The sequence below is a fragment of the Drosophila biarmipes genome, chromosome 4 (genome assembly GCF_025231255.1).
Source record: "Drosophila biarmipes strain raj3 chromosome 4, RU_DBia_V1.1, whole genome shotgun sequence".
In the NCBI taxonomy this organism is placed as follows: domain Eukaryota; kingdom Metazoa; phylum Arthropoda; class Insecta; order Diptera; family Drosophilidae; genus Drosophila; species Drosophila biarmipes.
The window spans coordinates 1,014,987-1,036,741 of NC_066614.1; the positions used below are offsets into that span (position 1 = coordinate 1,014,987).

The following is a 21,755-nucleotide window of genomic DNA, read 5'->3' on the forward strand; positions in this document are numbered from 1 at the left end:
TATACCTCGCTCTCGCTCACTCTTGGTCTGGAAGAACGACAAGCGATAATTGGCTTCATAGTAGATTACCGATAATTTCGTTTGGTAATCGATATTTACCCACTTATACCCTATTCACACAAAAAACGGAAAAAAGGAAGTGATTCTTTCGGACCAACTGAATTCTTACGTCCTCTCCGTTTGGATACAGTTTCTTATGCTATACTGATTCTCTATGTGAACAAGAATCCTCTCAGTTGTAATAACCTACCTCTCTCCCCTCAACAAAGCTATCGTTTCTTTTTTCTGTTGCGTTTGGACAATTTACAAAAATCTTTAAATCGGTTTTAATTTTTAGGTTCTTGAAGACCGTATTTATTAAAAATATGTTTATTAAATGTGATTTTAAATTTAAAAATTAGGTGACTCAAGGATATATTAGAAGTATCAGCTTCCCGTCCAATTTTACTGTTATGAGCCTATTTTAAAAATGTAAACTGTAAAAACAGAAGCAAACACAAACTTATTTTCTATGTTTTATACGCAACTTGACAAATGACGCGTCTGAGTTCCATTACTCGCCAAATACCAGGTTATGTTATGGGTCGGAGGATAAAGCATTTTTCAAAGCCTCAGTCTATCAAGTACCGACTATCTCAAAAACATGATTTTAATAAAAAGGTTTATTACTTCTAATAGCTTTTATTATTGCATTTTAAAAATATCATGTCGCTCAATGAAATATTCTTTAATTTTTTCAAACTTGTTCATTTCGTGTTTTATGAATGAATTCCAAACAAGAAAGGAAGTTACCTTCGGCAATCCGAAGTTTGTATACCCTTGCAGTTATAAGAAATAATAAACTTTTTTCCCCAATCGTTCCTATGACAGCTATATGATATAGTCGTCCGATTTTGATAAAATTTAATTCGAAATTCAGAACCAATTAAAAAATGTTATTTCCAAGCTAAGAAGGTTATATGTTAAAAAACCCCAAAGATATAATTTTTTCATATTATTTTACCACTAATTTTCCGATCGTTCCCATGGCAGATATATGATTTAATCGTCCGATTTTGATAAAATTTAATTCGAAATTCAAAACCAATTAAAAAATGTTATTTCCAAACGAAGCGTGTTTAAAAACATCATAGATATAATTTATTTTAATTTTTCCCCCGATAGTTCCTATGGGAGCTATAAGATATAGTTGTCCGATCCGGCTGGTTCCGACTTATATACTACCTGCAATAGAAAGAAGACGGACGGACGGACAGACGGACATGGCTAGATCGACTCGTCTAGTGTCGCTGATTAAGAATATATATACTGGGGTCGGAAACGTCACCTTCACTGCGTTGCAAACTTCTGACTGAAATCATTATACCCTCTGCAAAGGAATAAAAATGCATTAAATTGGGAACCGCAATGCTTTTGTAAAGTTGAATTAATGTTTTTTAAAGACACAAAAATTCGACGAGTTTTTTAGACCTAAAAAATAAATCGCGGTACAAATGTATATGTCTTCATAAGTTTTTTTATGTAGGTCTAAAAATTACTGCATAAATTTATACTTTATACTTATAAAACTGATATTGCAATTTCAAACAGTTTTAAGGTTGAAAACCACTTTAATTTCAAACATTTTTTCAGCGTAATCGAATTTTAGTTTTTTCTATAATCCTTCAAACTATTTATTTTTGTAAGAGATTGTTTCTTCTGTGTAAGCCAATTAACTATAAAAAAATAAAAATGCGGCATGTTTCATATTTTTTTTATTTAAGTAATTGTATAAGCATGTAAAAGCAATTATACTCGTGTTTTCTTGTGTTATGTTTGCAAAAATATTTAATAATATATTTTGGTTTTCTTCTTAAGCAAGTTAAGTTTCATTGAACCATGCATATAATGTTTGTTGTATTATAATTCGTAGTGAGATGAAAATTTATCATATAAATCGTATTCTATTCTATCAAATAGGGGGCTATAAAAAAGGTTTTACCAATTACTTAGAAAATCGAAACCTTTCGGGACTTGCAGTTCGGGTGTTAAAAGTTTTGCATGTTCGTCTTGACGTAGATCTTTAAATTCATTTTCATAATCAGACAAATCGTTGGACACACTGCTTTTTGACTCAAATCTAAACAGCAAATGAAATTTTTCATTATAGTCCAACAGTTCGTCATTATCATAATCACATTTACTTTTTACGTAATTTTCTTCCTTACACATTTGTGTTTTTGTTTGTTTAACGTCTGACTTATCGTTAACATAAATTTGGAGAGCCGGTATTTTTGAGTTGTTTGTAAATTTTGAATAAAGGGGTTTCGATACATCAACAGCAGCTCGTACAACAGAGACATTATCAGGTTTTTTGGATAGTATGTTTATTTGAGATTTTGTTCGATAACTAAATGGGTAAGAATGTTCATCGCGGCAATCTCTGGTATTTTCGTCATGTAATACTTTTAATCCAACATTTTGGTAGATATATGTGTGCAGATCTTGTCCGTTAAATGAATATACAACGTCCCTATAAGGAAATTGTTGAAAATCACTTTTTGGAATAGCTGTTTTTAACGGCGATTCTTGTTCTGAACGGTTTGTTTCAGACGTTTTATAATACTTAGTGTATATATCAGGATTTATAAAATGAGTGTCCAATATTTTTTCCTGCTCATTTAAAGTTAACGCAAGCCAGGCATCTCGACTGTATGAAGATCTTACTCTGTTTATGTCGCGCGTAATCTTTCCAGCCAGTGAATTAAGCTGGGAAAAGTATGCGGAAATTCCCTCATGTGCCGCCATTTTTTACCTGAAAGTAAATGGGTAAATGCTCTTAGTATTAACCAAATAATTAACAAAAATCGATTTATGTGGTGGAGGTGGATGAGAGTGTGACGGCGTCAGTGCTACACCATGTTCATATGTCAGAAAATGTATGTTTGAATTGCGAGTCGCACTGGCTTTATTCAGAGTGGAGTAACCTAGCATAGGAGGGGGCCTTGACTCCGCTGAAACCAACCTTGTACTAGAATCTTTAGAACCTACGTGATAAATACAAACTTTTTAGCTATTATAGTTATTGAGATTTCAGCGTTCATACGGACGATTTTTATAAGGTTTTTGGTTAAGTAATAATATTGATAAGAGCATTTCACTCTAATTAATATTTTCTTTCCACATTATGGCGTTATGGTGGGAGTGGCGCTGTGCCAAAACAAACTTGCGATGCGCAGGAATCTGTAGAATCGACACCTTTAATTCCAACCTTTTGTCTTGGAAGACTCCCGAGATCTTGCCGCTCATACGGACAGGCGCCAGGCATGGCTAGACCCACATATGTACGTACAAATGTATATGTATTATTACAGATACATATATTCTTTACCATGATTCAAAATAACGCTTATAGATAGGCTATACCCTATAACTGCCATTGAGCTGTATCAGGACCATAATTTTCGAAATTGATTATTGGTTCAGGCGTGTAAAGTCTACCAAATTAATTCCACTGTCAGAACAGGTACCTTAAATTTTATACTTACATGGGAGAGGTGTTTGGAAATATATTTCAACTCCAACTAGGGTTCTAATTTGTTTTCCTTTTCTCCGGCGAGTTTACTAAAATAAAGGGCTGGAAAAACTTTAATAAAGCAAAAATAAAGAGAACAGATTTCATGTATTAAAAATAATACAATGTTCACACCAGAGACGCAATATCAATTGCAACCATAGTTATTTCCCACCAAATCCACCACTTTTCGGAAAACAAGCTAGTTTGCCGAAAAAACAGCTATAATACAGCTATATTTTTAATACTCATGACTTGTGAAAGGTATTTCGAAGTACTTGTATGCCTTTTAAACTCAATTTGTCTAAATACCACCGTTAAAAACTATGGCAAATGTTTTTTATAATTTAGATATTTTTAGTCTTTTTTTCTGATTTCGCAAAAACGGCACTAACGATTTCAAATAGAGAGATTTCTCAACTTTTGACATACGAAACATTCCTGTAAAAATACCCGTGTCAAAGATATAAAATAACAAAGATATTGTGAGTATTTAGTGAGTATTTAGTGGACGGACACCTGAGGTAAGCTGCTAGTTAAGATGTATTACAAGGCTTATTCTCAGAGGTAGAAATTCAATTTATGTATAAGTGATTTATTCATAAGTTCTTACTTGCTTATAGGTTTCGAAGTTTCGTTGATGGTAACAGTTTGCGTAGTTGGCTCGGCTGACACTGCAACAACGTTTTTAAATACCAGCGCTTAAAAATTATGATAAAAATATTTTTTATTCAAACTTTTTGTTTAGCTTTTTTTCTGATGTTTGATAACTGCTCAAACGATTTCAGGTAATAAATTTAAGTGGCTAGCCCAAAAAATTGTTGTAAAAAGTTACCCTATAAAGTTTATTAATCAACAAAAATGGTAGCAATGGCAGACAATATAACACACATATTATATGACTTGTGTTTAAAACAAAAACTTCTGATATCAAACAAAAACCTCTGAACGATTGATTTCAGATCTTCTGTTTGTTGAAGGTGGAATCGTCACTATATCTTTAACCTCGTTTTGAGGTGTTTTTGGTTGTAACAAAATACTTTTTTTTTTTTATTTCAAACATGAATCGAATTTGTTCTGATATGCATTACAAGACAGGAACGCCAGGAAAATTTAAAATTTTTAAATTTTAAAAAGCTGGAGTTTTTAGCAATTGTTGTGTATGGGGTCGATTAAATTTGACTATCGCCAATGCTTATCGAGCTGGACATTAAAGATGTCTTTAAAATAAAGTGACAGGCTGGTCACACTTTAAGCAGTCGAAAAATTATGTATACAATTAAATAAATATACAATGAGTTGTTGTTAATTAACCAGCAATATGAATAATTGCATTGTCGAGGTGGAGTACGAATATGTTGTGTTAAAAGTAAGTTTACAATTTGGGGAAAACATTTGTACGGTTCCTTTTGCCCTAGAAAATCTATATTGGTATCCTTAAAACATTGTACAAACCCTTTAAAAACCTTTTTTTTTATAGATTAACGGTTATGATATTAGCCATTTGCCGTGGTATGAAGCGGTTCAAAAGTTCCTTCAAGCCAAAGAAACGATAGTAGTTGAATTGTGCAGACAGAAGCACAATGAGTTAGATTGCACCAACGCTAAACTATCAGATGTGGATAAAACCGTTCCGAATGCTCTGCAATCAACCACATGCGAATCAGATTTATCTGCCCAAACTGAAAATACAGCCAATGCGGTGCCTACAGCAACTGCAAATGACTCTCAGCTAGTGGACGCTACGTCAATAATACCAGCACCTTTGGATGTAACAGCAAAAAAAAGTCCTGTTATTTTGACTCTGCGTGCTTTAAGCCATGAAGAACGTTTGGGCAATGCTACAGCATTGGCCGCTTCGAAGGAAACGCAAACGCAACCTGCCAACGACACAGATGTTTTGAGGGATCATGATTTTGTTCAGACTATAACCAACCACTTCATTGAGCAGGAACACCACTTGTTTGAACAATGCCTTGAACCGGAAATCGATATTGAGGTAGTTTGGTCACATATAAGCTTTAGCTTTTTTAGTTTAGGACTGTATAAACTTAAGTTCTTGACTGATTTAGGAACAATATATAAATATGATGTTATCTTTTGTCGATGACATGAATTGATTTTAAGGACCTTTTAGTTAGTGTAACATTTATCGGATGCTAAGGAACTCTGACTTCTTGCTAAGTATTTTTTCTTATGTTTTTGCTTATTTTACAAAACCCTACAAGGATGAAATTATTTAGTCTTGGATATTCTATCTTTATGTCACTATAGTTTATTGTTCAGATCACTGAGGATGGAGGTACACTCAGTGGCGAAGCGCACCAGAAAGTGTGCAAAGAAAACTACTGTATATAACTGCAGAATTGAAAATCTGCTAAGATGGTCCGAAAAAGTGATTATCCTATCGAAAGGAATCGCAAAAACTAAAACGATTGCACCAACCTTTTTAATTTGTTTTAGAAAAAAAGCGGTAAAAGTGTAAAAGTGAAAATGTAGAAAATTGGAGCTGATGCAGACTGTGGGGATACTGAGACTATGCGTCGAATGACACCTCATTTGTTGAAATCCGATGTCCCGTTCCAAAGTAATTCCAAAAAATAATTTTTTCTTCCTAAAATGAAAATGTTTGTCTCTTTGGTTGTGGCTTTGTATGCAATATGCATATGCATATCCTTTGGATATATAAAGTTGCTAGAGATAGAAAACTATTGTTCTACGACTTTTGAAAAAACACGCCAGTTTAGCGGGAATTAAAAAAGATTTGAAAGACTTATAGTTTCTAAACAACGGTAGACATGCTATAAGTCTCTAAAAAGATAAATCAATTAGCTAAATACTCTTCTATTAATTAAGTTGTCTTAATAAAACTACTTTTCTCAACATGGAATCGAATGATTTCTTTTTATACCCTTGCAGAAAGTATAATGATTTCAGTCAGAATTTTGCAATAGAGTGAAGGAGACGTTTCCGACCCCTTAAAGTATGTATATATTCTTTATCAGCATCACTAGACGAGTCGATCTAGCCAAGTCCGTCTGTCCGTCTACGCAAACTAGTCTTTCTTCTTTCTATTGCAGCTAGTGTATAAGTCGGAACCAGCCGGATCGGACAACTATAACTTATAACTCCCTTAGGAAAAAAATTTATTTTTTTAAATTATATCTATGGTGTTTTTTAACATATAACCTCATACGCTTGGAAATAACATTTTCTAGTCAGTTCTGAATTTGGATTAAATTTGATAAAAATAGACAACTATATCATATAGCTGACATACGAACGATCGGAAAATTGGTGTGAAAATAATATGAAACAAGAAAGGAAGTTAACTTCGGCAAGCCGAAGTGTGTATACCCTTGCAGTTATAAGAAATAATCAACTTTACTAACACCATGTGAAATTTTTAAGGATTGTTGCTGACTTCCGTGATATATATAAAAAAAAAAAATTATTTCGTTCTTTTTATCAGACCATTTTTTTACATCTATATGTTACAGTATTCGGATTTTTATTAAATGGAATTCGAAATTCTTAAAAATATAAAAAATGATATTCCCAATATTATAAGATAATATGTCAAAAAGCCCCAAAGCTATAATTTAATTTTCCGATCGTTCCAATGACAGTTATACGATATAGTCGTCCGATTTCGAAAAAAAATTAAATTCGAAATTCAGAACTAATTAAAAAATGTTATTTCCAAGCCTAAAAGGTTATATGTTATTAAATATATAATTTTTTCATATATTCCGGCTAATTTTCCGATCGTTTCTATGATGAAAATTTAATTCGAAATTCAAAACCAATTAAAAAATGTTTTTTCCAAGCGTAGGAGGTTATTTGTTAAAAAAAACACCGAAAATATAATTTTTTTATATTATTTTACCACACATTTTCCAAAATACAAAAAAAAAAATACAATTTTTTAATTAATTCTGAATTTCGAATTAAATTTTATCAAAATTTGACGATTTAACATATAACAACAATCGGAAAATTGGTGGGAAAATAATATGAAAAAATAAGATCTTTGGTGTTTTTTATAACCATATATCCTCCTACGCTTGGCAATAACATTTTCTAATTAGTTCTGAATTTCGAATGAAATTGTATTAAAATCAGACGACTATATCATATAGCTGTCATAGGAATGACCGGAAAATATATGGGAAAATAATATGGAACTAATTATAGCTTCGGTGTTTTTTGACATATTATCTTATTATATTTGGAATATAATTTTTCATATTTTAAACAATTTCGAATTAGCTGTCAAGGAAACGTTCACAGAAATAATAAAAAAAAAATTTTACGGATAGTACGGATAGCCGGACTGGCTAGATCTTGAGATCTTTAACGTGTCTATCACTGTGTTGCAAACTTCTGTCTAAAAAACATTATAAGGTCCTAGTTTCTTTTCTGGCTAAGAAAAGTAACGTTGGCATAAGTCGCTTGGAAAACGCAACTCGTTCTAGCTTTTTCCATCCGAAATAAAAAACCCAAAAATTATTTTATATTTTCAATACTATAGCTTCCAGTTAAAGCAAGAAAATAGACAAAAAAAACTCTTTTTTTTATCAGAAAATTGTCTTTATATTGTTCAAAAAGTATATTAATAATAACTTTTAGTTTTTTTTAGGTTTAACTAGGAGACAATTTCATCTCGAATACAATAAATTTTGTCTCTTTCCGATAATACGTTTCCTTTTTTCCCTATCTTTCCCGCAAATTAGATAAAATCGTAAATTAAAAACCAAGAAATCGCACGATTAAGTTTTCCGGACGCTTTTATAACTGCTCGATTCTTGCAGAAATTTTAGGCACACATTCTTGGGTAGCCATTTATGCAAGAAAAAATACATTTTTTATGCCCCAGGCTCCCCTCTTAAAAATACTTCGCGATAGTGATGATATCTGAACATTGTCTATTTTGTTCTTTGTACTTTGGTAAGAAAGATTATTGATCCAAATGTATTTGTTCAAAGTGTAACATTAAATTAGTGTTGTAATGTGAAAAAATGTTCGGCAACGATATTTTTGTCGAAATCGGCATTTCTCTTAATTTTGTCTCAACTCGACTTTAGCAATCTCCATTGTTGTTGGCGCAGCTGTATATTTGTCTGAGTAAACAATGTATGCAAAAAACTAATTATTTTATGTTTTATATTTAAAGGAAGTAACCCTCATTAAAGCGGTTGAAAATTCAACGAACACTCAAATCGGGCTGATTATTTGCTCATCTGGATTTCAGTCGACATGCATTGATACGAATAAAGGTGATATACTGTGCAATGATTCAGAACACTGCGAGGATGTGTTTATTAGTGGCATACAACCGGAAAGTATAGCTCATAGAGATGGGCGCCTTCGACAGGGTGATCAAATTCTTCGTATTAACGGCGTGGATGTTAAAAACCAGGAAGAGGTAGAAAATCAGATAGCCGAGAGTAGCACCGCTGTAACGCTCCTAGTTAGTCGAATTCTATACCCTGTAAGCTTGCGTTATTTTTCACAAGTGCATAATTAAAATTATTTTTAAATTTATCAAGAGTAGAATTAATGGCCGTTTTTATACACCATAACGGACAAAATGAAATGGCTTTAAAATGTCCAGCCCTGAAAAGTTTTTATATTTGTACCTTGTATTTTAATTAAGCACTGCTCAAGGGTTTCAATTGCTTTTTATTTAACCAATTAATAAATTTTTAAACTGATTTAAATAGGAAGACGAGGATGACGAAGACATTCATTTTGAATATGCCAATTCATTTATACCAGATGACTACACAAATGTAGTGGATAAATTGGATAAGGTATTATTAAGCCACGTACAGTCTTTTGAAGAACTATCAAATGAAACCGGCGAGCATTCATCCGACTTAAAAGTTCAAACTTCTTCTCTGCCAGACAAATTTGTAGACCAATCCAGCAAGTTGTGTGGTAAAACAAAGATTCGTCCGGATGCAATCCAAACGGATAACCAAAAAACTTTAAAGCAATCTTTAAGCAAAAATCAAGTTCATCTCCAACATGAGTACGACGAAAGCGAGCACATTTACGAGACTATTCCAGAAGATTCTGAGTCTGAACCACTTTACTGTTCCCCGTATCAAAGTTCAAACGGCAAGTCGTCAATGGGCTGTTGTTCATCCGCAATATCAACGACTCCGGCTGAAGTATTAGAAACGACAATGCAGCAACAAACTCAACGAGTTGCACAGTGGTTAGGTTTAAAGCCACAATATCCGAGAACTATTCACACTCTTGTTGGCCGTCCTGCGCCACTAAAATTAACCCAACAACCAAATTGCAGTCGTGTTTTTACATTACGCAGCACATTGACAAACACAAGCCGATCCAGCAGTAGTGGAGTTGCTTACAGTGGTTATGGACCAAATAATATTCTTGGTGCAAACTTAGCTTTTGGCGAAGAGGTTGATAACTCCTCAAGTGCCTATAATACTGGTGGCTCAAACAATAGCGCCTCGCCGCATCAAAATACTACAAATGCTGATGATGATATCACTGCCAACCACAATCTAGAGAGCAGAGTGATCGATGGCCGCAGGGAAGCTTTAGATACAACTGCTGTAAGCAGTATGTTGCTTTTACCTTTTGGTAAATCCGGTCGAATCGGTCTCTGTTCTTCGAACATGTCCACATCGTATGTCAACGGTAGGTACACCAATTAAATATAGTAGATTTAAGACTCGTAGATTTGGGGGCCCTTTTACGCAGTGAGACTATGTGCCTAAATTCATGTTTGCCCTCCGTATTTGACAAAGAATTATATTGGATTTGAGGAAAAAATATCAAAGTAGTAGAATGAGTGCGAAAAAACTCAGCTCAGTCACTGTAATTTCTTGAACGAATTATTTTTAACCTTAAGTAGTTAAAATAGAAAACAGTTCCAGATTATGATTATGACTATTAGGTAACCGTTACATAGCTAAAGTGAGTGCAAGGGTGATGCACATATGCACATTTTATTCGATTTTTACATTATTATGAGTGGTGCGATTTCGACCATTTTTGGCATGTAGAAGGGTATTGAAATCTAATACACTTTTTCAAACTATAAAAAAATGTAGTAGCTTATTAAATGTAGTAAATTATTATTATTATTTTATTCCATTTGCATCTAATAGACTGGCTTGTATTAAAGAAAAAATGTGTCTAAACCAGTATTACATATTTTTAAGCGGCATTGCTGTGCATTTGCATTTACTGTGTTTATAGTAAATGTGTACTACCGAGTCGTGTTATATCTCTCTGAACAAAAAAGCCTTGCAGTTATAGGAAATAATCAACGTTAGTACATGTTACATTTTTAAGGATTGTTGCTAGCCTCAGTGATTTTGATTAAATTTAATTCAAAATTCATAAAATATAAATATTAAATTCTCAATATTATGAAATAATATGTCAAAGAACACCGACGCTATATATTGTTTAGTCGTCCGATTTGATCAAATTAAATTCAAAATTATGAACTAATCAAAAAGTGTTATTTCCAAGCGTATGAGGTTATATGTAGTCCGATCCAACTGGTTCCGATTTATATACTTCCTGCAAAAGAAAGAAGACTTTTGGGAAAGTTTCAACCGGAAAGTTTTAAAACTAAGAGACTAGTTTGCGTAGAAACGGATGGAAAAACGGGCATGGCTTAAAGGTACAATTCTCAAAGTTATTCGGCGTTAGAAAGTGTTGAAAATATATCATGCTTACTTGAATGACAAAATCTATGAAACACTTAATTGTCATCATTTGTCATCAAAAACTAAAGACTAACGTTTTTTGTAATTAATAAATTATTAAAACTAAAAGTTGCAGGTTGAACTTTCGATGCATAACAAAGCATACTTTATTTAAATTCCGGGAATATATGATTTAATAATTTAGTGTGCCAACGGCATTATATATTGATTTAATTGCTATTATATGAGAGTATGAGTATTACTGTTCATTGTTTTAAAGAAAAAATAATAATATATCATTAATATTTGGTTGATTATAATCAAAAAATGTTAGGCGATCGATAAGGCGAGGAGATTTCTGATAAATAACTTGCGGTGGGTATGAACCTTATCATACACTTTTTCTGTGATTTGTCAAACTCGGTGACAGCACCGATAAATACTAATGTTAATTACATTATATTTCAGAGAAACAAGGCAAGGCAACCTACGAAAGTCAAATTCTCGTTAAAAGCAACCACAACGTATTAGGAGTCAAACAAACTGAGGAATCATATAGCCATTGTCCCCAGTTTAACGCACCCAATTTGAGTAGCTACCACTTCGTAAGTAGTCAAGAGGTAAGTGCTATTTGGTCTACCAATTCTTTTGTCGACAAAGTGGTCCCAAGTAAAATCAGAAAGTTAAAATTAAAAAACCGTTGCTAAAATAATACTACATGTAGTATAAGAGTCTTGGTATTAATTTAACCACAAATAATTTTAAATCTTTACTTTCTATTCAAAGGTCTCTTCTTAAGAGTATAAATGTAATACTTTGTTTTTTATTTATTTAACTTGCGGTTTCGGTGTGTTTATCCAGAGCAATTAGTTTTTTTTTCGATTTTAAGCGGGTGTGTCAATTTAATAAAGCAAGCATGGGCTTCATAGCCTCTTGCCACTATTCAGATGCCTATATAAACAGATAGGCAAAAAACATGCATCAAGAAAGATAGAACAAAAATTATATAATGGGATTTTCATTCCCTTTAGATGTAATACTCTTTTTGGCCATTCAAGTAAGCAAATAAATGCTTCTTATATTGAAGAGAAAGGGTTGCTCTTTTTACCGCCTAATATCTTCCAAACCATAATTTTTATGACAAAAAGTATTATATATAAAAAATTGAAGTCTCTCAAGGTTTTTAAGACTTAAAACTTATAAAAAAAACGTTTGATTCAATTTTGAGAAATGGTTAAAAAAGTGTTAAAAAAAACAGACAATTTTCTTTACAAAGACATATAGTCTCCGTGGTATTAGTTGTTAAGAAACTATAAGCCTTTCAAATCTGGTTTATTTTTCCGCTCAACTAGTGGGGTTTTCCAAAAGTCGTAGAACGGCAAATGAATTTATTCTAGAAGTGGGACTACTTTTTTTCCCATTCAGTTCCGCACTAGGCTCGTCAGACGTGCTTTTTGTGATTTTTTTCTGCCGACGAAAGAGGTAGGGCAAAATAGAGAAGAAGAGCTTCGGAGATTTTCTTCCTTTTGGCGCTCGGAGAGACAGCCTTTGGCCGGTTCTTGTTATTTTTTTTTTGCTTCTCTCCGTCGTGTTCAGAAAGAAACCAAAAGAAGAAGAAAACTTTCTGCTTCCTCTTATGAAAAGAGAAGCTGTAGGCTGTTTAAATTGTGCGCTGCGACACATTTTGATTTATAAATAAGAGTGATATTTTTTTAAAATAACAAAGTCAGGTAAGTCCTACCTTCAGTAAGATGTTCTGCGTTGATCCACGTTTAAAATAGTCCCTTTTTGAGATTATAGGTTTTACAACATAACCTGGAAAATCAAGTTTCGTAACATGAAAGGGGTGAGGTAAAATGTTTTTGCCAATAAAAATCCTGAAAAAGGTTTTACACAGTTTGAAAAGGTAAATATACAAGTAAAACACATATTGTTAAAGACATGCCCTTTTTTTAGGAGCGTTGGAAAGGGATTCGGAGCATTCGGGGAAATGTTTAAAGAATGCGATGACGAACGTTAAAAAAATAAACAAAAAAAAAACTAGATTTACTAATAATAACTGTAGTTCAACAGAAAACTTAAATAATACAATTTAAGTAAACTAAGGTAAAATGTAAATAAATATGTATGTATTTTAAATTCAATATTTTAATAGGTGAAAACTCATAGGAAAAATGTCGAATTTTCAAAATGATTTCACGTGTGGTCTGTCAGGTGACATGCCATACAACAAATGAGTATAAGGAACAAATGAAATCCGAACTTCAGTAATTTTCATTTGAATTATTACTTGTGAGTAAGCGGACATCCCAAACTATTTTCTATCACTTGTACAAGCTGACATGTCACTCCGTAATCACAGTGTAATTCACAAGAGAGATTTTTTTCCGAACTAAAAGGAAACTCCATGACTGGTACATACATACATATATATAAAGTTTTGGTATGTATTAACGTCATAAAAAGAATACGATTTAAAAATAGACTTGTATTTTTGTTTTAAATGTATTTATTATAAAACAAATTTATAAATTTATAATATTTAAATTAAAACTAAATATAATAATTATTTTATATTAATTTATAATAATTTATTTATATTTTATTAATTATTAATCTATATTTAAGTTATTAGCATTCTAGTGAAGGAACATTATTTTATTTCCCATGGGTTCAGTGGTGACAAATTTTTGACCGTTTTCGCTTAATAAATTGTTGGCAAAAGAAAACATCCTTTCCGATGCATTAAATTCTCAATCACTCGCGAAGAGTACATCCATAAACTGTTCCTGCTTGATAAGAGTAAAATATAAATGTTTTGCTATCTTCTTCTGTCCTATAAAGTATATTGTACAGTAAAGAATGAGTGCAGTAAATTTAAGAACAGTACACTACTGTACAGATCTGTTACATTCTTCCAGAAGATTTTTTCTATCTCGGGCTGCTAATACACCCCTAGGGTCCCCAAGACACTGAAATTAAAGCGGGATGCATACAAACCCACAGCCTAAAGAACAAACATTTTCATTTTGGGAAGAAGAAGATCTTGTTTTTGGAATTACTTTTGAACTGGATATTGGAGCAGTTCCAAATTTCTAGATTTTAAACAAATTGATATTTCTACAGTCTTTGTATGGAATTTTTCCTTTTGCGTTTTGTGACCATCATAGCAGATTTTTAATTCTGCGGCTATTGTTACTTAGCTTAAGGAAGCAAAAGGAAAACTCGTTTTTTCAATATATGCTTTTGGCCATTTGTGGGCGTGGCAAACTTTTCTTAGGTCAATCAAAATGACCCCTCGATTGACCTAAAAAATTGTTGTCACGCCCACTCTAACGCTTACAAACAGTTTAAACGCTTAAATCTGCCTGCCGCCCACAAAACATATACTGAAATAGCCGGGAGGTGGCGCTTTACAATATAGCTTTGCTGCTTAAATATATCACCTTTTCTCCCTTCAGCTGAGTCACGGGTATCTCATGTTTTCAATTAGCTTTGTGGCGATCATGCTTTCTGCCATCTGGCATCTCTGAAAACCCCTCAGAATAGATATATCAAGCTAGAAAAGCTCTCCAAAAAATAGTAATCTGAATTTCATCACATTTCAACAACTCAGAAACACTCAGTAACAGTAACAAATTACAGAATATACATAAACCATAATTTAAACCTAACAGTTCTGCGTTTTACTTAAGTGCAAAACTCACTGTGGTTTTTAAATTTACGTAAATGCAATTATATCAGAGCTCTAGTGAGAAATTAAGGATCCAAATTGTAGGAACCTACCGACTTGTTATACACGTTGTTCGTGATGTAAAAGCGTGCATTATACTCGAAGAAAAGGATGGTTGAATGTTTGCCGCCCTCATAACCATATACTATTATATATCTCCTATTCCATGTTGCTTTTTTACCTGATTAGCGGCTATCTGATAAAGCTCTTGTTCTTGATCAGGCTCAATAGACAAGTCAATCTAGCTATGTCCGTCTGTTCGTCCATTTCTACGCAAACTAGTCCCTCAGTTTTAAAGCTATCTGACTGAAACTTTGCCAAAAGTCTTCTTTCCTTTGCAGATAGTATTTAAGTCGGAACAAGCTCTTCGGTGTTTTTTAGTATATAAACTTCTAAGCTTGGAAATAACATTTTTAAATTATTTCTAAATTTTGAATTAAATTTTATCAAAATCGGATGACTTTATCATATAGCTGTCATAGGAACAATCGGAAAATTAGTGGTAAAATAATATGAAAAAATGATATATATATATATATGACCTGCTAAGCTTAGAAACAACCTTTTTAATTAGTTCTGAATTTCGAATTAAATTTTATTAAAATCGGACGACTATATCATATAACTGCTATAGTAACGATCGGAAAATTGGTGGGGAAATAATATATAACAAATTATAGTTTGGTGCTTTTTGACATATAACTTTCTCAGCTTGGAAATAACATTTTTTTATCAGTTCGGAATTTCGAATTGAATTTTATCAAAATCGGACGACTATATCAGCTGTATTGTACAACTGTATTGATTATTTCTTATAACTGCAACAATTATAAATAAGTTTTGAATTTCGGAATTAATTTGATCAAAATCGGAGGGCTGTATCATCTAGCTGCAATAGGAATGTTCGGATAATTGATGGGAAAATATTATGAAGCGAATAATAGCTTCGGTGTTTTTTAACATATTATCCTATAGTATTGGGAATATCATTTCTAATATTATTAAGAATTTCTAATTAAATCGGACGACTTTAACGTATAGCTGTAAAAAAAAACTATCAGAAAAATAATAAAATAAAAAATTTTTATTAATAAGCTGAAGCTAGCAAAATCCTTAAAAATGTGACATGGTGTAGGTAACGTTGATTATTTTTTATAACTACAAGGGTATACAAACTTCGGCTTGCCGAAGTTATGTTCCTTTCTTGTTTCCTTTAATATTTCCATGCGTTTTAAAGCCTTTAGGCTGATCAACGCTAATATATATATTAGCACAAAAAATTTATAGATTCAAATGGACTTACCCAAAAAAATTGATACACTTTTTCAACTGGTAGATAATCATTAATTTAGCAATTCAACAGTTGACCTATAAGTTCATAACCAAAAATAATAGTTTGTATAATAACAACGTCTTCTTTTTGCAATCTAATATGTTCTCTTTTAACAAATGTATGATTTAAGCTAAATTTAATGCCATAATTGTATTTTATATAGGTTGCAAACCGGTGTCATGATTCCACAAATTCAAAACCAAATTCTGCATTGCTTAACAATGAAAATAGTGAAGAAATACCAATGGTTTGGAAGGTTAAGCGGCGCCCAGATGGAACGCGATACATTGTAAAGCGGCCAGTACGTAATCGCCCCCAAGTTGCTATTCGAAAAAATGTGCGATGCAACGAACTTACAACAACGGAGGAGGATACAGTATCTGAAGTAAAAATTGGTCGTTATTGGACAAAGGAAGAACGAAAGCGACACATTGAACGAGCTCGAGAGAGGCGTCACCATCAGACACAGCAACAACAGCTACAGTAATATTTTCCTCTTACATAATTTAAGTATTACACAGCTTTACATGAGTTTTCGAATAAAAAAGTTGTTTTTTAAGCGACTAACGCTTTTGCAAAAGTTTTAAATCATGCTTCGTTGTCCGGCTACCGAAAATTAAAGATATTTATGACTAACAGTTTTACGATAGGGTTACGCTAGTGCATAATCAAGATTTGTAAAAAATGTCCTAAAAATGTGTGCGTAATGGAAATGTAGCTTTGATATATATATTTTATTTTCATTTTTTATAGAACTTGACCATGAGCTAGATTTTCGTCATCTTTGGCAGTTCATATACAGCGCATTAATGTAAAATATTGTCAAGGATCTTTCCACATATATGTTTTGTTGTAAATTGTTCCTAAACAGTTATTTGTTAGAGTAACCCCAGCCATGCACACAGTCTTCGTTAATGCTGAAAAATTATGTACAGCATATAAATACAAATTAAGTAATTTTAAAAAACATATTTGTAAACTTCAACATAATAATGGAAGTTTTTCTATGGTAAAAAGATTAAAATTGTTTATTTAAAATAAAGAAAGGGCGTAAAATAGTTTAGTTTCTGGTCTTTGAATAATTTAAGATAAACATTCATTAAACGGCACGACTGTTATAATTTAATTTACAAGTTCATAAAAAACTAAAATGAAAAATTCATTGCTTTTTCCTTTTTCAGCTCTGCTTATAAATGAAATAATAAAAACACATCTCTGTAAATCAATTCCATTCCATTTGTAGGTTCAGGTCCAACTTTGTGCTAACATTAAAGTAACTAGAGTGCCATTTAGAGAGCCTAAAATTCATTTTCACCACTCGAATTTTTTTCGCAGATTTAAAGAACTTTTCAGTTTTGAATGCACTCCAAATTCTGTGATATAAGGCCAACAGCCATTTCAAAAAAGCCTATATAGACAAAGAAATATCGTTTAATTGCCAAGCTAACCTTTACTTGAGCACAGTTCTCATCATAAACAATCAAAAAATTATTTATCAAAATCGAAGTCAAAGTTACACTATTAGGTGTCAAAAAGGATTTTTCATTTCAGACTCATCTAGTAATGATGGTAAAGAATATGTACATTTTAAGGGTCCCCTTCACTGCGCTGCAGCACAATCGAAAATCCAAATAAATTTCAGTTTTCTTTTAGCAAAATAAATTGCATTTTTAATTTTAAATTGTCTAGCGGCAAACACACTGTGATAATGTGTGTTTGTTTCTCATTCCTATATTATTCCTATATTGCTAGATTTGTCTGAAAGTATTTAACAGGTAAGAGAAAGCGCTACCCGAGGGGATTTAGCCATGTCCTTCTGCCTTTCTATCCCTATGTAAATTTAATGTAAAGAATGTATTTATGTGGTATTGTTGAAGGTGCGACGTCACTGTACTTTTACCTCGCTAAGAGGTGTTTTTGTATGATATCAGAAGTTTTTGTTTTAAACATAAATTATATAATCCATATACCTTCCCAAAATTCGTAGAATTCAGGTTTTTTATGCGGAACTGCTTATAAGAATTTAAATGATTCCTCGTCCCTAAAATAAAGTATGGATACGCACAAAAAATTCCGAAGATCCTAAGTTTCGATTTTTGAAACGGTTGTAATGAGACAAATCATGTAAGAATAGTGTACAAAGCGTTTCATAATATCTCTCTTATAACAAATATCACCTATAGCTTAAGTTCTTTAAAATTTATGAGTATTCAAAAATTAGCTGTTTGTGGCTGTTTTCTCGACAAACTAGCTAGTTTTTCCAAAGGGGTAAAACTAATGTTTCTTATATTGAGCTGTTTAACATCATCTTAAATTTCCAGGAACTTCAAATAGAGTTTATATTCGCACAAAAAAGGTGAATGCTCAGGCAGTGTAAGATGCTCTGAACTGATAAATGTTGGCACTTTTGTTGTTTAATAATTTTGAACAGGCTATTTTTACAAGCATGTGTCTTATACCAAAAGTTTACGAATCTCAAGAGCTATACAGCTTAACATTTTATTTGAAATCGTTAGAACCGTTTTTGAGAAATCTGAAACAAATCAAAAAGTAAAAAAAAACATTGCCCCCTAATTTTTAAACGGTGGTATTTAGAAAAATCGTTTAAGAGCCGTACATAGTTTTTAGAAATACCTATCTAATGACGTATAGCACAAGCCTATATCTTCAGTACAGTATATTCAGTATATTCTTGCGAAACTGGCTAGTTTTTCCAAAAGTGGTAAAACGAATGTTTCTTATATTAAGCTTTTTAACATCGTCTAGAATTTTCAGAACTCTAAAATAACGTTTTGGGACAAACTGACAAACAAAAATTTTCATTTTGAGAGGACTCCGAAGTTGAACGGAGCATCCGATTTTGACAGTATAGGTGCCGTTCGAAACGTATTTTAAGTAAGAATACGACTAGGTGAATTTATTCCCACTGGCAACAACAGATTAGATTTTCTACATTTTTACTTTTACACTTTCAGTGCTCTTACACCCATGTCAATTAATTTTTTATTGTCCTGGTATGGAATCCTTTTAGTTTTTGCACTACTTTTTGAAACAATCGGACGATTACTGTATATTTTCATGTCTTCGTGTATATATGTATAGTAGTCGCCTTCGCACACCTTCCTGGTGCGCTCCGTCACTAAGTGGAATGCAGTCCATTTTTCACTAGTCGAAAGAAAACATTCTTTGTAGTATTTTTGAAGATTTCAGAGTTTACTGGCAATCTATCCATCTACTCCGTGACATCTGCAGTGCAGTTCCGATTCCCAATATGCCCAGATGGGCCTTGAGGAATGCGGAATGGCAACGGACCACTGTACACTGGTACTGCAGCGAACATTCTGGCAATGGCTTCCCCAGCTGTCCCTTAGCGGGCGCCTTTATTGCTTTATAGCTCGGGTTTCTCGTCGATGTGAGTACTAGGCTATATAACAAGGAAATACTTGAAATTTGGCATGTAAATTCCTGATCTTCAGGGCAGGGTGCCTTGCCCATTCTGACAGTACAACCCCTGCAGTTCAAGTGCTTGAATCCACAGAATACTTTGCAAATCCAATTAGGTAGAAAATAAAGCGGAGATAAGTCCGGTTGCACAGATTGCACCTTTAGGGTACAATATCAACTTTTCTGATGAAAATATATTTTAAAATAAATAATTAATTGTTTATTTTTCAACACAGTTATAATCGGGGGTGTCACAGAAATTCCCTCCATCCAAACTTCCCCTGACAAGCGAATCTTGGTGTCACAGACGTCACTTTCGGTTTCTAAATCCCCTGTATTTTGATAAACGTTATGATACAATAAACAAATGCTTACCAAGAATAAAACATTATTTAAGACAACACTAATGAAATCTTTAAGCCATCTGCATTCTATAATTTTTATATTAACTTCGGGTTATATTTATTTATTTATTTAAATTACCTAAAAAAAAAGCGTTTGAAAATCGTCCAGCCTGACATTGGTAACGTTAAAATAGCAAATTTTGGAATTGCTATCGAAATCTTGTGGTAATGTGTAATGTATAAAATATATTATTGGTAAAAATTGCATTTAAAAAAAAGTATAGTAACAGAAAAGAAATTATAAAAACATTACGCTTTTGGCAGCACTGTCCTTAACAATTTCAAATTTTTGGCGGATAAGAAGCAAGCTATGCAGAAGAAAAAGTGTAAGTAAAAGTAAACAATGTATCCAGTCCTGGTCATTTTTCGGTAATTTTTCCGAAAAAAAAAATCACTTGAGTTTCTGTGACACCTAGGGCTTACGGTCCCCAATCCGTCGCCGGTTTTTGTGACATCCCTATAAAGCACCCCATTTTGGGCGACTAGGAAAAATCCCTGCCTAAATCGTTTTTATACCCTATACTTTAGACTAAAAGAATATAATATATTCGGGGAAAAGTATATAACAGGTTAACCGTTTAGGTATTATAAAAAAATTTTAACTGAATTGTATTGCTTTCGAGAATTCCTAGAAAGAGTTAAAGAGCTGGTGTCTCAGAAGGTGTCTATGATTCCTTAACTATCTACTTAACGTAAACGAACGTGCCATGCACGCCATACCAGGCGACACCAAGCATGGGAAACCCGAAATAATATATTTATAATGTAGTCTACTCCAGTGTGAACGTAAATTTATTCGCAGATATTACCACATTGATCAACACTCAAGAAATAATGGTCTGAAAATAGTTTTTGGGCCATTTGTTAGGTTTGTTATTAGGAGCAACACGTAAGAATTACTGAACAAAAACACTGAAATATTGAATCGTATGAAGCGTAACAAGGCGATTTTTCCCTTCTTTTTCGTTGAAAGGGAATTTGGTCGTTTAAGCGGAAAACCCATTTGTGTGAATAGGGTATAAGGCGAGATTTAATTACAATAGATATCGATAGTTATCGGGTCTTATTGTGTTCCGCATCTAATGCAGATAGCCGGCTAAGTAATTTGATTGAATTCTGGTGCGCTAAATCAACAATAACATTTTGATTATTGTAAAATTCATTTTCGGTGTATAAATCCATCTGAGGACGCTGTTTGGTAGTTTATGTTTCTCTACTTCGCACTTGTATACAAAAGGCGTGTCGAGACTCTGCCGGAATGTGTACCTGGCCATCCCAGTTTTCTAGTGTACACACGTTAATTTTGGGCTACTTCATTACTAACTGCTACTAATAGAAATAGTCGTAAGATAATGCGTGGGCTACAAATTTCTGGATGGTTATTCTTGTAAAACAGTTACACGAAAAAAAGACTAAGAAAAAAGATCGGTGCATAATTACCTATATGCATGTGTCTTAAGTTATATGTTGAGTGTTGTGGTTGTTGGTCTCGGAGAGGGTAAGAGCAAAAAAGAAGTTACAAGGGGTGAGTGACACAAAAGTTGTAAGATAGGGGTTGGTTATGAGCGCGGTATTCGTTGTGTTCTGA

General features: G+C 32.9%; 2 protein-coding genes across 4 annotated transcripts; one reads left to right on the forward strand and one right to left on the reverse strand.

The window, feature by feature from the left end:
* Positions 1 to 1,737: 1,737 nt before the first annotated feature.
* Positions 1,738 to 3,676, reverse strand: LOC108035985 (uncharacterized). The gene is made up of 2 exons (XM_044091299.2): positions 3,528 to 3,676; positions 1,738 to 2,794 (listed from the first exon to the last, which is right to left on the reverse strand). Exon 2 carries the CDS (start codon positions 2,785 to 2,787, stop codon positions 1,978 to 1,980), a length of 810 nt encoding a protein of 269 aa, XP_043947234.1. The 5' UTR covers positions 2,788 to 2,794; positions 3,528 to 3,676; the 3' UTR covers positions 1,738 to 1,977.
* Positions 3,677 to 4,778: 1,102 nt separating this feature from the next.
* Positions 4,779 to 17,382, forward strand: LOC108035998 (slo-interacting protein 1). 3 transcript variants are annotated; one of them, XM_017111877.3, is made up of 6 exons: positions 4,779 to 4,922; positions 5,034 to 5,552; positions 8,730 to 9,047; positions 9,280 to 10,231; positions 11,722 to 11,873; positions 16,483 to 17,382. In XM_017111877.3, exons 1-6 carry the CDS (start codon positions 4,875 to 4,877, stop codon positions 16,804 to 16,806), a joined length of 2,313 nt encoding a protein of 770 aa, XP_016967366.1. In that variant the 5' UTR covers positions 4,779 to 4,874; the 3' UTR covers positions 16,807 to 17,382. The 3 variants fall into 3 exon arrangements, with proteins under 3 accessions (XP_016967366.1, XP_043947188.1, XP_043947189.1); XM_044091253.2 differs by lacking the exon at positions 11,722 to 11,873 and having other exon boundaries at positions 4,786 to 4,922; positions 16,483 to 16,651; XM_044091254.2 differs by lacking the exons at positions 11,722 to 11,873; positions 16,483 to 17,382 and having other exon boundaries at positions 4,786 to 4,922; positions 9,280 to 9,369; positions 9,464 to 9,612.
* Positions 17,383 to 21,755: the final 4,373 nt, after the last annotated feature.

What these genes read in the sequence shown, in the direction of transcription:
- LOC108035998 (XM_017111877.3), top strand. Translation starts at nt 4,875, where the DNA reads ATGAATAATTGCATTGTCGAGGTGGAGTACGAATATGTTGTGTTAAAA. An exon ending in AACCGGAAATCGATATTGAG is followed by an intron (nt 5,553 to 8,729) that starts GTAGTTTGGTCA and finishes TTATATTTAAAG; the next exon opens with GAAGTAACCCTCATTAAAGC. An exon ending in ACTTCGTAAGTAGTCAAGAG is followed by an intron (nt 11,874 to 16,482) that starts GTAAGTGCTATT and finishes TATTTTATATAG; the next exon opens with GTTGCAAACCGGTGTCATGA.
- LOC108035985 (XM_044091299.2), bottom strand. Translation starts at nt 2,787, where the DNA reads ATGGCGGCACATGAGGGAATTTCCGCATACTTTTCCCAGCTTAATTCA.